This window comes from Oryctolagus cuniculus, chromosome 13 (assembly GCF_051225735.1).
Source record: "Oryctolagus cuniculus isolate XC-2025 breed Fujian yellow rabbit chromosome 13, ASM5122573v1, whole genome shotgun sequence".
In the NCBI taxonomy this organism is placed as follows: domain Eukaryota; kingdom Metazoa; phylum Chordata; class Mammalia; order Lagomorpha; family Leporidae; genus Oryctolagus; species Oryctolagus cuniculus.
This window is the reverse complement of record NC_142879.1, coordinates 101,638,830-101,655,264: the sequence shown is the minus strand read 5'-3', so window position 1 is coordinate 101,655,264 and position 16,435 is coordinate 101,638,830. Positions and strand designations below refer to the sequence as shown.

At 48.2% G+C, this 16,435-nt stretch overlaps 1 protein-coding gene across 1 annotated transcript in view; it reads left to right on the top strand.

Moving 5' to 3' along the window:
- The window catches only part of LOC149122812 (outer dynein arm-docking complex subunit 2-like), a 166,078-nt gene that overhangs the window by 36,635 nt on the left and 113,008 nt on the right, over positions 1-16,435 (top strand). Inside the window, 6 exon segments of the mRNA XM_089311277.1 lie at positions 1,950-2,096; positions 3,088-3,393; positions 6,980-7,185; positions 9,723-9,793; positions 9,796-9,831; positions 9,834-9,963. Of these exon segments, the coding sequence (XP_089167403.1) occupies positions 1,950-2,096; positions 3,088-3,393; positions 6,980-7,185; positions 9,723-9,793; positions 9,796-9,831; positions 9,834-9,963 (896 nt within the window).

The window sequence follows — 16,435 nt, the reverse complement described above, 5'->3', positions numbered from 1 at the left end:
AGATATTTGTATAAATATAAATTTCAGATACATAGTTTCATAAACCTAATAGATCATACACATACATTGCTGATGCCTATAGAGTATTTTTATATAAACTTTTTATAAGATATAAAATTATACCTAGCATGCTTTATACATTATATATGATTTATATAAAAATGGCCTGTGTGTATATTAATTTATATATTTGATCTTGTACGTATATAAAATAGATAATGGCAAATTGAAATGATTAGCCAGTGAAAACAAGCATAATATGAAGGTCTCTTCCCTTAAAAAGAGAGGGAACCATTTGGGCTCTCGGTGCTGTGATTTGACGCAGGAATCAGAGGGCGTCTCTCACGAGCACCTTTTACAGAAACAGTTTAGTCCTAGCTCCAACGGCCACGTTACTTTTGTGTCTTGTGAACTTGGTCCGTTCCATGCTCGTGCCAGAACTCACCTGCGGCAAGTGCCAGCGGTGGCGGGAGCCGGACTGCGCTCTGAGCTCTCCCCTCTCCGCTCTCCCGAGGGTTTTCAGAACCCATCAGGACCCATGGGTGGTGCTTGAGAGTTCCTGCGGTGAACTCCTAGTGTCACTTCCTGCCAGGTCTGGTTCACTGATCAATCATTCAGTGCTTCTCAACCTTTATTTATTTATTTATTTATCTTTTTTTGCGTCTTGAAGGATGCTCCATGTTGGACCAGCGTCTCGCTGTCAGCATCCAGCATCCCTTCCCTCCTGCGCCCCACAGTCCTGGCCATCTCCAGGTTGTACTGGACATGCCAGCTCCTCGCAGCCCTCACTCTAGGGTCTCGAGAACCTGGATTTCTATACCACGTGGTTTCTTTTACTCCTGGTTCTTTCTCTGCTCCCACACCCTGATAGTCAACACCTTAAAACTTGAGCGTCGCCGGCGCCATGGCTCACTAGGCTAATCCTCCGCCTTGCGGCGCCGGCACACGGGGTTCTAGTCCCGGTCGGGGCGTCGGATTCTGTCCCGGTTGCCCCTCTTCCAGGCCAGCTCTCTGCTGTGGCCCGGGAGTGCAGTGGAGGACGGCCCAGGTGCTTGGGCCCTGCACCCCATGGGAGACCAGGAGAAGCACCTGGCTCCTGCCATTGGATCAGCGCGGTGCGCCGACCGCGGCGGCCACTGGAGGGTGAACCAACGGCAAAGGAAGACCTTTCTCTCTGTCTCTCTCTCTCTCTCACTGTCCACTCTGCCTGTCAAAAATAAAAAATAAATAAAAAAAAAAAACTTGAGCGTCTTCAAAAGCAGCAAAGGCTCCAGCCCATGTCCTTGCGTCCAGCCCCATGCCGCTGACCTCAAAGCAGCATCAGTTCCTGCAGGTGGAGGGCTCGGCTCCAAGACAGCCCTGCCCTCTGCCTGAGATGCCAGGCGCAAGCCCCAGGTCATTTCACCTGCGCTTCTGGCATTGACGTTCTGAGTTTAATTTACTGGAGCGGCTGCCAGCCAGCAGCCAACTCCTTATAGTACACGCAAGACATTATCCTTTGGAAGATGGTGAGGCTTTTAGGTTTTGTACACCAGGAAACTGGGTGAAGATCCCCTACATATTGCACTGTGTAAGAATAATTCCCAGGCATCCTCTACCTTACCAACACCCCCTCACCATAGACACTTCCATTCCTCACCGCCCTCCCGAGCCTCACCCCTTGCCTATCCTTAGTGTCCTGATCCTGTCTGACCTCCAGGCCCTTTAAGAGACCGCCTGGAAATGCCGACTCCTAACAGGAATGCTTTATGAAGGCCACATGGCTTTCCCATGCTTCAGCTCTGCACAATTCATTGAACAAATTATAGCCCACTCGGAGAATTTAAAGCGATGGAGCGTGCCGCATATGGGGAGACGCGTTTCCTAGCGCTGGGCTTCCTAACCGTTTCATACGTTTCTGCAGACACATGGTCTTAATGTTACCTTCCCCCGGCCTTGCATCTTCACAGGGAGGAAATCAGACAACTACGATGATGGTGCTGTCGTCCATGCGGGATTTCAACCTATCCCAGGAGACCTGCCAGTTGGCCATCAGAGCTGTGAGAGGCCTCCAAGTGTTAATCAATTTACTCAACATGGATGAAACCAAGTGTAAGGTGAGTGAGTGGCTGTGTCCTTGTGTTACGGCAATAGGTATCTTAGTTTCTATTCCAAGCTCCATTGGTCCCCCAGAGGTAAGAATTCAGAGAGGCATAAACACAGCACGCAAGTGAGAGTAGGCGTCATTTCAAAACAAGAGTGTGAACGTACACACACGGAGAGATTCCTGTCCTGAGTGGGCCAGGGAGCTGCCCGTGAGGAGACAGCATGTGCAGAGGCCAGGGAAAGACCTGAAAGCAAGGGGCAGCTGCCCACAAGGCAGGAATAAGACACTCCCCCACGAAACAGTCACCTCTATGAGGTAGTGAGTAATTAAATATGCCAACAAGGGGAAGTCCGGGTGGGATTGAGTGTGCATGAGTCTTTCTGGGAGTTTCATGCTGTCTCTGCATAGTTTAACTTGCACAGTGGCCATAATGGCGACTTCTGCTTCCTGGTGTAGGAGAAACAGGTGCCTCCTGGGAAAGTGGGTGTATGGATTGGCAGGTAGGCGGCGGCCTCACAATGCGGGCTCTCAGAAACTCTGAGAAAAAATCTTCCAGCTCGACTCTTCCTGCCTAATCTCGCTGCCTGCCTTGCCCCCTACCCACCGAGGACGTGGAGTTTGTTTCCTGCCCTGTGGGGGCTCTCAGCTCTAGGAGACAGTCCTTCCTGACCGCCTGGACCTTGCCTTTGTCCGCGGTGACTGCTGGGAGCCAGCCTGCTGCTTCTGTCTGCTGCACCGTCTGCTGGCTTCTCTCCTCCCTTGTCCACGAAGGGGTTCCCTCCCTATTCCGGCAGTTCGTCGGGCTTCTTGAAGGGTGAGCGTTCCTTTCCATGAATGAAGGGAAATACGGAGGATGTGTGTAACCCCTCGGGATGGAAACTATTTCTTAACAAAACTTAATTGGGGAAGGATTTTAGGTAGACTTGGAATTTTTAAAAACATAGCACCGGTTATGTCTTAAGTACTCACTCATATATAACTTTTTTTTCCCCCTGGTGTAGATTGGCTCATTAAAAATCCTGAAGGAAATCAGTCATAATCCTCAAATCAGACGTAATATTGTTGACCTTGGGGGCTTACCAGTTATGGTTAATATCCCCGATTCTCCACACAAGATCCTGAGGTGTTTGGCAGCCGAGACCATTGCAAATATTGCCAAATTCTGGCGAGCCCGGCAGGTGGTGAGAGAACACGGCGGCATCACCAAGTTGGGAGGCATCATCACCCTCCCCTCCCCAGTGGTGCCTCCCACCCCTCCCCACCTCTCCAGACCCCTCTTTTATCACACGTCCCTCGAAATTACTTTTGTATGTTTCTGCTAACGAGTGGCCCCAAAGCACGTTCAACCTCATCTCTCAAAAACGATGGAAAATGTTGACAGGGGACTGTGATGGCACCTACGGCATTTGCGTGCATGTGCGGTGGTGAGGAGACCTGTGCCATGAAAAGCAGTCTGGTGGCCCATGGCCTCTGATGTGGACACTCGGCTGTGAGGACTCCCCCAGGAAGACCGAGCTGTGGGCACTGCCCTTGTGTTATTGTTGATGAGGGAGCAGAGAGCTGAAAACAGCCCCGGTGTTAGCAAACTGTGATCAGTGGTAGAGTCTGCTGTTGATCCATAATTGACATCTAGAGTCAGCCGTCACTACGAGGGTTCCAGGTATATGAGGGTGCTTCCAAACCTTCGTGGGAAAAAATGGAATTCAAAGATAATGGGCATTTCTTGTGAACTTCTGGGAAACCGTCTTTAGTGGCAAGGAATGAAATGCATGATATTTGACATTACACAAAATCAGAACAGGATGGAAAACCATTCACATCTAGGAGCTTAACTTTGCAAGATCTACCTATCAGAATTGATTACAAAATGCAAATAAGTGCACACAATGGTTCCTAGGGGTTTTCTCTGAAGTGGCGACTGATTGTCTTTCTCTTCCCCACATTTGCCAGTTGGTCTTCTATGAGTAAATTTCACACAGATACTCAGAACAAAATGATTGTTTCGTTCTGTGACTGCCAGCCAAAGGAAAGAAACAGCATTCTGCTCTCCACCCTTGGCCTGTCGGGAAAGACCTTAAAGAGCAAATGCAATGTAGAAATGTGTTTTCATCTTCCCTAGTCACGATCAACGGACTCACGTCTCCTCATCTGCTTGTATCTCGCCAGATTGTCTCCTTCTGCACTGTACATTCCTGAACACAAGGGACATATCTGTAGATTTGTTTTTTTAAATTGAGAGACAGACAGATGCACACACACAGCACTTTTCCACTGGTTCAATCCTCAAAGGCCCAGGAGCTGAGAATTCAATCTAAGTCTCCCGTATGGTTGGCAAGGACTGAACCACTTGAGCCAGGGCGTGCATTGGTAGGAAGCTCTAATAGGGATTGGAGCTGGAACTTGAACCCAGGCACTCTTTGTTTTTTTTTTTTTTGACAGGCAGAGTGGACAGTGAGAGAGAGAGACAGAGAGAAAGGTCTTCCTTTGCCATTGGTTCACCCCCCAATGGCCACTGTAGCCGGCGCACCGCGCTGATCCGAAGCCAGGAGCCAGGTACTTCTCCTGGTCTCCCATGGGGTGCAGGGCCCAAGCACCTGGGCCATCCTCCACTGCACTCCCTGGCCACAGCAGAGAGCTGGCCTGGAAGAGGGGCAACCGGGACAGAATCCGGCGCCCCAACCGGGACTAGAACCCGGTGTGCCGGCACTGCAGGTGGAGGATTAGCCTAGTGAGCCGCGGCGCCGGCTCCAGGCACTTTTTTTTTTTTTTTTTTGACAGGCAGAGTGGACAGTGAGAGAGAGAGACAGAGAGAAAGGTCTTCCTTTGCCATTGGTTCACCCTCCAATGGCCGCCACGGCCGGCGCGCTGCGGCCGGTGCACCGCGCTGATCCGATGGCAGGAGCCAGGCGCCAGGTGCTTTTCCTGGTCTCCCATGGGGTGCAGGGCCCAAGCACCTGGGCCATCCTCCACTGCACTCCCTGGCCACAGCAGAGAGCTGGCCTGGAAGAGGGGCAACCGGGATAGAATCCGGTGCCCCGACCGGGACTAGAACCCCAGGTGCCGGCGCCGCTAGGCGGAGGATTAGCCTAGTGAGCCGCGGCGCCGGCCTTCCAGGCACTTTTAACATGGCATCCCGACCAGGGTCTTGACCACTACACCATTGCCTGCCCCAAGGCACGTGTCTCATTCATCATAGTCTTCCATAGCACCTGGCCCAGTACTTTATACATAAAGGGTTAATGACTGTCTGTTGGATTGACATGGATTTTAATGTGAATGTGTATCTGAGAAATGTGTAATTATTACTATTATCACCATTAATCAGCTAAAGTAATGAAACCATTATGTGGTAGCTTGATGTGACTTTCCACTGAAAATACACCCATTCAATTATAAGAATGAACCATGTCACCTAAAACTGAAATATGATTTTATGTTTGGTCACCTAGAATGAGTGGGTCTTCAGAGAGTTCATGGATAATGCATCTAATGAAAACTAGGTGTGAATTTCAAGAAATTTTGGAACAAAATAAAACGTATCTAATTCCACTTCCAAAGAACTTTTGGACATATCCTCATATGTAAGCTTTTGCACTTACCTAATTACGCTAATGACCCACATTTTAATAGACTTTTCAATGACAGCCAAATTAGGACCAAGGAAAGACCAATGCAGCAGACTTGTAATTGCTGGGTTGAGAACACGCTCTAGCTTGAAAAGAATGAGACTCCTAACTCACGCAGATCTTTAAATCTCAACATCATAATGGTACTTAGAGAGTGGAAACTTAATACAGTTAACTTGTCTGGAAGGTGGGGCTCCGAGAGGTCCTTAGGCAGCTGGAGGTGTGCCCTCGGACAGCAGTTCTCACAAAGGGAGGGGCTGTTAAACTCCTGAGCTGGGCCAGCAAACTCCCTCTACTTCTGTCCCGCCTCCGGATCCTCTGCACGTGCTCCTGCAGTGCCACCTTCCAGCCTCACCAGATGGCTGAACCAACGGGGCCTGCCCAGTCTTGGACTGTGAACCTCCTAGACCGAGAGCCGCAGTAAACCTCCTTCCTTCCTAAGGAGCTTGTCTTAGGTATTTCATTGCAGTGATGGAGAGTGATGGAAAGCTAACTGACCACATCAAGATGGGAGATCCAGTTTCCCATTACTAGGCACAGGGCAGGGAGTAGGTGACCTAAAGCAGGAATCTCCAACTAAAACGAGAGTTAAAGAGAGGACTCAATCCAGAAGTGGCCAGGTGTCCTCTGAGAGCGAGGGCAGTGAGGTCAGAGTCAGAGCAAGGCAGGAAGACACCAGGCACAGTGCACACCCCATAATGTCAGTACCACAGCCTGCTTCTGTGCTTCTCATAGGCATTTCAGTGGAGAACGTTCCAGACATTTCCCGAGTGGCTCTGTGTGTGTGTGTGTGTGTGTGTGCACGCACCAGGTACAGAACTGGGTGATGGGAATAGAAATAGATGTATGCTCTTGCCACAGTGAGTTCACAGCCTACCGGTAGTGTGGAGGGCAGGGGCAGGGAGAGTCTGGTCAAAGCTCAGGAATTCGGCTGAAGCCATTACTGGCATTGGTGGAGGAGCACGGCAGGGGAGGGCAGCAGGTTGATTCTCCCACAAGGAGGAGAGAAAGGCTGGGGAGAGCAGACTTGCTTTGCTGAATGTTGGAAGCTGAATGGGTCTTTGTTAGGCAGGGAAACGTATCAGAGGAAGATGAAGCTACATGTGTGTAGACCCGGAGCTGGGAGACAAGTTGAGGGTTTGTTGAAGCTACAAGTGGCTTTGGTGTGTCTGAGTACTGAGAAAGCTTGCTCAGCCTAATTATTAATACGTGGAAGGAGATACCCATATCCATGTGTTATTCTGAATATTTAAGTTCATATACCTAGGAAAACTGCCGAGCTGTGATCAAAGAGGAAAGGAAAATAGAAAATCTAGTGAAGAACCTGAACAGTGAGAATGAGCAGCTGCAGGAGCACTGTGCCATGGCCATCTATCAGGTAGGAAAACTCTCCCAACAGCCGCTCGTCTTCTTCCTCCTGTTGTTTAAGGCCATGCTCCTGAGTGTGTGGCCTCCTTTTCCGGAGCTGGGACTGTGGGGCCTGCCCCGTTGTACAAGTGCCCAGGGGAATTTGCATACACACCCGGGCCTGAGAATCACTGTTCTTCTGCAATGGCAGGTGCCGTACTTGTGTGTGGTGCCGAGGAACTTGCTCCAACACAGTGGAGCGTTTACATTTATAAAAGGCATATTTAGCTTCTTCTGTCTCCTAAAACAATGGACTCCATGTAAAACCGCTAACAAGTGCATGGCACCCCTGTATTGCTTTTCACACCTCCTGTTCTGATGCAATGATCTTGGAAAATATATCCCCTGCAAGACAAGATGGCGGGGTGACTGTGTGTGTGTGTGTGTGTGTGTGTCTTTCATTCTTGATTTACCTTTTTATTAGTTTATTTATTTTAATCTTCACTTTTTGGTTGTGAATTATAGATTTCATAGTACGCTGGGAAAACAGAGTAACATGTTCAGGAGGGAAAGATAGCCTTCACAAATCAGTGTCTGACTGCTGATGGTCAGGCCAACTCCTACATAATCAGAGTAGATTTCTAGAAAAAAGCACTTAGCATCCGCAAAGTGAGAGAGTGTGCTGAAAAGGCAGAGTCAGGAGATGAGAATTGGGCACTGGGCAGAGTGTTTAGGATGCTTTTTGGGATGGCTGCATCCCATGTGGGAGTGCCTGGGTCTGAGTCTCAGCTCGGCGCCGGATTCCAGCTTCTTGCTAACGGGCACCCTGGCAGGTAGCAAGTGATGGTTCATGTACCTGGGTCCTTGTCACCCATATGGAGACCTGGATTGAGTTCTGGGCTCCTGGCTTAGGTATGGCCCAGCCCTTGCTGTTGGCAGCATTTGGGGAATGACCCAGCAGATAGAAGATCATTGTCCATATCTTTTCCTTTCAACTAAATATAAAAAAACTAAACAATTAAAAAAAAGAGGCAGAGGAGGGATTTATTTGAGCAGGGGATTGTCATAGTCCACTTGGACTGCCATAACTGAGTACCACTGACAGAGGCTTAACCAATGGTCTGGGGTCTGGGAGTATGAGGCCAAGGTGCCCCATGGCACCTCTCCCTGAGGCCTCTCCCCTTGGTTTGTAGTCACCCATCTTCTTCCTGTGACTCCACGTGGTCTTGCACGTTCTTGTCCTTATGAGAAGAGAAGCCCAGGGGACGGAATAGTGATGAAACAGCTGAAACCACTGCCTGCAATGCAGCATCCCACATGGGTGCCGGTTCAAGTCCCGGCTCCTCCACTTCCAATCCAGTTCTCTGCTATGGCCTGGGAAAGCAGTGGAAGATGGCCCAAGTGCTTGGGCCCCTACACCCACGTGGGAGACCTGGGTGAAGCTCCTGGCTCCTGTCATCAGCCTGGCCTAGCTCCAACTGTTGGGACCATTTGAGTGAACCAACAGATGGAAGATCAACCTTTCTCTATCTATGTCTGTAACTCTGCCTTTCCAATAAATAAAATCTTTTTTTTTTTTTAAAGAGAAGCCCTATTGGATCAGGATCCATTCCAAATGACCTCATTCGTCACTGATTACCTCTTTAAAATCTCTGGCTTCAAATACAGTCATATTCTGAAGTACTGGGAATTAGAACTTCAATACATGAAGTTTGAGACCATAACGAGGACATATGGACTTGACTTGTTAGTATATGCCTCGGAAAGAATCAGAAATAATGATCAATTTAAAATTTTTTTTAATTTAATCTGTTTGAGAGACCCAGAGAGACAGACAAGAGAAAGATCTCCAGTCTACTGGTTCTCTCCCCAGACGGCTGCCAACAGCCAGGAGCTAGGAAGTCTAGCCACATGGGCTACAGCAACCCAGCGCCTTGGGCCATCATCTGTTGCTTTCCAGGGTGGGTCTTTGCAGGAAGCTGGAATTGAGAATGGACCTGGGGCTCAAACCTAGCACTCTGATATGCAAAGTGGGCATCCAAGCAGACGTCTTAACCACTGTGCTAAATGCCCACCTGCTGGTTACTTGTTTAAAAATTGCCATTGATCAAAAATCACAGCCAGAAAATTAAGATGACAGGGGCCTCTGTGGTGCCCTCAGTGAGGATCTCTCTCAGGGGCCCTCACAGCAGACTCCCGTCTGCCTCGCATGATGTCAGGAAACCACTGTGTTGCGCAGGTAAAAGCCACATCTGTAATAGATTCACCATCAGTAGGCTGTATAACCTGTGGACGGGCATCAGTTATTATTATTATTTCCATTAAACATGTAGATTGCTTTGTCCACATGAACTAGTCTGTAAGGGGGAGACCCTTGGCAGGGAGGGAGCACAGAAGCTCAGACCTGGAAGAAGCCATGGCCATGCAGTGTGGAGATTCAGGGCACAGGGCTGTAGCAGGTGCCCGGCTGTGGGTGCCAGTCTTACGATTTGCCAAGCTTCAGATCAGCCACTGAGCAGGAGGATGAAATGCTGTATACTCCATGGACTTGTGTGGATTGATGAGCGTGTTGTTGGAGGTTGGTCATTTTTTTAATGTGACTATTATCAGCTGACAATATGCAATTAATCCTTCTCTCTCTGTGTCGGTGATGATGAACCTAGGTTTCGGGAATACAATGCCACTGAGACTTTGGTGGGACTTCTCACGAATCAGCCCGAGGAAGTGCTGGTCAGTGTGTTGGAGCCTTGGGAGAATGCTGCCAAGAACACGAGACCGAGTCATCGTCCGGAGATGTGGCGGCATCCAGGCCCTGGTGAGCCTCCTGGTGAGAGTAAACCAGGCTCTCCTTGTGAACGTCACGAAAGCCGTCGGTGCCTGTGCGATGGAACCCGAGAGTATGGTGTAAGTAGCGCTGGGGACTGGAGGACCTTACAGGAGGGCGCCGCGGAGACGCGGGAGCGGTCTTAGGCACCGAATCCACAAGCTGGGAACTCCCCCTTGGTCTCCCCCGTGGGTGCAGGGACCCATGTACTCAAGCTATCACCTGTTTCCTCCCAAGTGTGCTTCCTCCCAGGAAGCTGGAATTGAAAGTGGAGCTGGGGCTCAAACCCAGAGCTGAGTGCTGACTCAGGTGCGCAGATCGTGGAAGGAAAAGCGTGTTGCGTAGTCACAAGGCTAACCAAATCATGACTAACTGAGCTGAAATGTGGCTTCAGAAGAGATGCGAGGCTGAGCTGGGAAACGTGGGGGCATTTGCAATATCCAGTGACCAGGTTCCCCTGTGGAAACCTTTCATGCAATCAGCAAATTGTGCCCTGCCTCCTGGGAAAGAATTATGTCCTCTAAGCAGTGAGTCTGCCTCCTGGAAAAGAATTATGTCCTCTAAGCAGTGAGCCGTTCTCCGTTGTATTTCCATCGTGTTCTCCTTTCTTATCAATTCATCAAGCATTTTTTGAGTACCTAAAAAGACCCGTGAACTGAGGAAGAAGAGACAGAGGATTTTAAACTCTGATCTTGGTACCTAAGCACATTGTTATCTAATTAGTAAGAAAAAACTTTAACTTTAACTGCGGTATAACTTAAGAAGAACAGCAAGGGGGCCATCATTGTGTCCCAGCAGGGTAAGCTGTCTTCCCATATCAGAGCTCCAGTTGGAGTCCTGGCTACTCAGCTTCTGATCCAGCTTCCTGCTAATGTGCCTAGGAAAGCAGCAAGTGGCCCAAGTACTTTGGCCTCTGCCACCCACATGGGAGACCTGGATGGGGTTCTGTGTTCTGCCTTTGTGGTAATTATGTATTTTATTTGAAAAGAGAGTCCGAGACAGACAGAGAGACCTTCCACCTGGTGGTTCACTTTTCAGTTGCCAAGAACAGCTGGAGCAGGGCCAGGCTGAATCCACAAGCTGGGAACTCCCTCTTGGTCTCCCCTGGGGGTACAGGGACCCACTACTCAAGGTGTCACCTGTTACCTCCCAAGTGTGCTTCCTCCCAGGAAGCTGGAATTGAAAGTGGAGCTGGGGCTCAAACCCAGGTACTCTGGTGTGGGAAGCAGGTATCCTGAGCCATCAACCAAATGCTTGCCTCTCTCGGTGACTACTGATTTCTTAATAAATATATTCAATTTCCTTTATATGGTTAGAATTCACCCTTGCAAAAACCCTACTTCTCTTCCTTAGCTTTAATGATGCTTCTACAATTGTTAGATCATCTAGTTGGCACCAGAAGAGACTTCTAAAAATTTTTACATTACTTTCCACAGTGGGCCTTCAACTCTTCTTGATATAACTATTTTGAGTAAGCTCTTATGTTTACTGACTTTTCAATTGAATATTTTCAAGGTAAGGCCGAGAAAAATGGCTATACTCTATTCTTACTCTGTATCTTAATGTGTCTATGTTTTGAAACAACAAAATAGGGAAAAAAATTCATTGGATAATAAGACCTCAGGGACCATGCATGTGATTAAGTTAGGGAGATGGGGAACCAAAGTGATAATTTTAAGACAGTACACAATGAGATGGCAGTAAATATGCATTAGTAAATATACAAAATGAGTCTGTAGACTTTTTTTATGAGAAGCTTATTTCTTGTCAGTAGTATGAAAACTACCAAAAAAAAAGATCAAAAGTAAAAAATGATATTCCTCCAGCCAAGGGAATGACAACAGCTCAAACTTATGAAACACACCTGACAATGCTTTGAACTCCTGAAGTGTGAGTAATATATTGAAAGCTCACACATGCCTCCTTAGATCAAAATTTCCCCACAAATAAGTGTCCTGGTCATTCAAAGCGTAGTCAGCTTTTTATTCTTTTTTTTTTAGTTTATATTTTATTTTTTATTTATTTATTATTTTTTTTTGATAGGCAGAGTGGACAGTGAGAGAGAGAGACAGAGAGAAAGGTCTTCCTTTGCCGTTGGTTCACCCTCCAATGGCTGCCGCGGCCGGTGCACTGCACTGATCCGATGGCAGGAGCCAGGTACTTATCCTGGTCTCCCATGGGGTGCAGGGCCCAAGCACTTGGGCCATCCTCCACTGCACTCCCTGGCCACAGCAGAGAGCTGGCCTGGAAGAGGTGCAACCGGGATAGAATCCGGCACCCCGACCGGGACTAGAACCTGGTGCACCGGCGCCGCAAGGCGGAGATTAGCCTAGTGAGCCGCGGCGCCAGTCCTTTTTTTTTTTTTTTTTTTTAAATAGAGCAGAGATTAGAGGGAGAAAATGGACCCTGAAAGAGGTGGAGAATTCCCCCCCCCCCCGAGACTTAGTTTTACAGTATAGAGCATCAGGAAGAGTGGGCCCTGAGGAACTGTCATTTTCTATTTCCACGACAGTCTTCTAGCCCCGAGAGAAAAGGGCACCAGGCACAGTAATTGCCAGAATGTAACACACTGAAACAACAAGTTTTAGAGATTTGGAGGGAATCGGATTGACTCTTTGAATGCTTAAAACGGTGAAGATGTGTTATCGGAGTAGAGGGAATGGCAGATTTTTGTGGCGTTGTGTTTAAGATAATTCTGTTGCAAAAGCGAACAGATAAATTCAGACAAATAAATATCCCACAGTCACAAAGCTATTAAGACAATGTGGGGCTGGCGCCATGGCTCAATAGGCTAATCCTCTGCCTGCGGCGCCGGCACCCGGGGTTCTAGTCCCGGTCGGGGCGCCAGATTCTGTCCCGGTTGCCCCTCTTCCAGGCCAGCTCTCTGCTGTGGCCAGGGAGTGCAGTGGAGGATGGCCCAGGTCCTTAGGCCCTGCACCCACATAGGAGACAAGGAGAAGCACCTGGCTCCTGGCTTCGGATCAGTGTGGTGCACCAGCTGCAGTGGCCATTGGAGGGTGAACCAAAGGCAAAAGGAAGACCTTTCTCTCTGTCTCTCTCTCTCAATGTCCACTCTGCCTGTCAAAAATGTAAAAAAAATAATAATAAAAAAAAGCTATTAAGACAATGTGGGCTGGCGCCATGGCTCACTTGGTTAATCCTTTGCCTGCAGCACTGGCATCCCATATGGGTGCCGGGTTCTAGTCCCAGTTGCTCCTCTTCCAGTCCAGCTCTCTGCTGTGGCACGGTAGGGCAGTGGAGGATGGCCCAAATGCTTGGGCCCTGCACCTGCATGGGAGACTGGAAAGAAGCACCTGGCCCCTGGCTTCAGATCAGTGCAGCGCCAGCTGTGGCAGCCATTTGGGGAGTGAACCAACGGAAGGAAGACCTTTCTCTCTGTCTCTCTCTCTCTCTCACTGTCTATAACTCTACCTGTTCAAAAAAAAAAAAAAAAAAAAAGACAATGTATTCTCTCTTAATAGTATAGCCACAAGAAGTCATACAAAGTTCAACAAAAGACTTTATAACAATTTTAAAAAGCAAATGGTCAGAGCTCAGAATACTAAAATCATTGAAATGGTAAAATTAAAAGCCTGAATAAAAACCAAAGAGATGTAATGAACACAGATGAAAACACAGACTGGAATGTGGTATATGGTAAATACAAAATTAAAGGAAAAAGAAAAATATATAAAAATGGTGATGGAGAAATTGGTATGGAACCCAAGGAGGTCCAACATAAACATAATTGGTATCCCTCAAGTGAACTACTGGCTGGAACCAGTGAAACACTGGAACCAATGGAACGTGATCTAAAACACAGGAGAAATACTCCAAATAGTCCTTGTGAAGCTGCAAGTGAGAAAGACCCCCAAAAGGGCAATAATATGCATACAGAATGGCCAATGGCAACACATGTCGTGACTAAGCTAAGTACAATTCAAATATAAGGGAAAAATCTAAGTGCATCCAGGAAAAAGAAGCTAGCCACTAGGGCAGATTTGCTCCAGACTTCACCGGATTTTCTGTAATGTCACACATTCTGAGGGAGAGAAAATACTGCCCAAGAATCTCATGCTGTCCACGTGGCCCTTCATAGAAGACAGTAACACATTCTCAAGCATACAAGGAGCTGGTGACTTTTTTTAAGATTTTTTTTTTTTATTTGAAAGTCAGAGTTACACAGAGAGAAGGAGAGGCAGAGAGAGAAAGAGAAAGAGGTCTTCCATCTGCTGGTTCACTCCCCAGTTGGCCAAAATGGCTGGGCTGAGCTGATCCAAAGTCAGAAGTCAGGAGCCAGGAGCCAGGAGCTTCTTCTGGGTCTTCCATGTAGGTGCAGGGGCCAAGGACTTGAGCCATCTTCTACTGCTTTCCCAGGCTATAGCAGAGAGCTGGAGCAGAAGTGGTGTAGCTGGGACTCAAACCGGCACCCATATGGGATGGCAGCACTGCAGGCAGTGGCCTTACCCACTACACCACAGTGCTGGCCAGGGAGCTGATGACTTTTGTCCTTACCAACTCTCCTTGAAAAACCACTTGATAACAGAAACCAATCAATCAAGACACAACTCAAAATAAGGTATTTCAGCTATTACCAGCTCACTCACTAGCATTTTCCTTCAGCAGATTACTGAATGGAGCCTTGATTACAAGATACACAAAATGGTTACAGTACTGCCACCCATCTCACTAAACTGTAGTAATGATTAAGTGAATTGGTCTATGCCAAGTGCTTGACATACAGTGCTAGGTAAATGTTGGCCAGTATTCTTTATGCGGAAGTAGCTTCGATTAATATTTTATTTTTTTAAAAGATTTTATTTTATTTGAGAAATAGAGTTACAGACAGTGAGAGGGAGAGACAGAGAGAAAGGTCTTCCCTCCGTTGGTTCACTCCCCAGATGGCTGCAATGGCTGGAACTGCGCAGATCCGAAGCCAGGAGCCGGGCGCTTCTCCCCAGTCTCCCACGTGGGTGCAGGGGCCCAAGGACTTGAACCATCCCCTACTGCTTTCCCAGGCCATAGCAGAGAGCTGGATTGGAAGTGGAGCAGCCGGGACTAGAACCGGTGCCCATATGGGATGCTGGCACTGCGGGTGGAGGATTAACCTACTGAGCCACCATGCTGGCCCCTCTATTAATGTTTTAAAATGTAAGACATAAATAGGAAATAAAAGCTTGACTGTGTAGTATCTATACTTCCTATAGATGAGGACTTTGTCACTTAATTCTGTTTTGCTTTTATATGGAGCTACTCACATAATTGAATTTGCCACAACATTGGGACAAGGGAGCCCTATTATATAGTGACTGATTCTCAACAGTCCCTGGAAATTCAGTTGCTTTGAGGGTGTGGCATAACCTTATAGATGAGCAGTTATAATTCAGGCCTTGTCATGCTATGTATGGATTTTGTTTTAAAGTCAGTTGAGTGTCCTTGAAGAGTTTTAGAGACAGGAAAACTCCTGAGGGGGTCATTACAGCCCAGTGGTGTGGGTCGCTTAAACTAAGCCTGTGAAATATAACAAAAGACAGTGACAGGTTAAGGAGCTATGAAGAAGGAGGCTGGTGTGTGGCCAGGCAGACGACTGAACGTGAGTTGTAGAGAGGAGCGCATGAGTGAGTGGGCAGAGGCTGATGATACACTTCCCGACCCAGGGTAGGCACAGCAGGGTTGGAGAAAGAAGACCGACTTTGGGAGAGGAAAGGCAGAAGTCAACTCGTCCTTCATACATTCGATGCCACACCAAGCACCAGGCTCAGGGTAGGCACCCGAGGAACATTGACTGCGTAAGAAAAGGGTGATGAGTTGGGGTAGCCCTGTGTAGACACCTAGGTTCCTGTGGGAATGGCTCCTTGCCAATTGCATATCCACTAAACAGCGCAGGGTAAGGGTATGGGTTGGACACACAGTGTTATGAATACTTGCTAACCAATGTTGTGAATGTGTGTGAGAGATTGTGATGGAGAGATGGGGGGAGGGGTGGCCAGCTTGGGACCAAAAAAAAAAAACCAAAACCAAAAACAAACCCTACTGCTCCTGAATCCAGTCTTGTGAGGAGAATAAATGGGTACAAGAGAGGAAACTTGGGAAGCAGCAGCAGGATCAGACAGGCAGTTGTGCAAGGGCAGAGGGAAGAGAGTACCTCAAGGACAGAAAGTGACCCAACGGGGCCCGTTCCATAGCAGAGCCTTTGCAGAGGAGGCCGGGACAGGCCTTCCTCAAGCAACCAGTGTTCATCCGTGCGAGTGAGGTTTTCCCACACACATTCTCCTAGACACACGAAGGCCGTTTTGGAGCACAGCACGTGGAGTTTGGCAAGAGTCCAGACAGCGTTCCTGTTGGCGTCGCAAGTCAGACTCCAGATACGGAGGATTCATTGCATCTTGGAGCTGCAAGTTAGAGGTGAGGGAAGGACAACTATTCCACCCCTCCGTGAGTCCCACATGCTTCATGGGTTAGGAACTTGTTTCAGTGACTAGCAGTTTTATGTCTTAGCAACTGGGCTGTGGCGGCTGTGGCAGCATCAACCTACACCCTCTTGTCACAGTT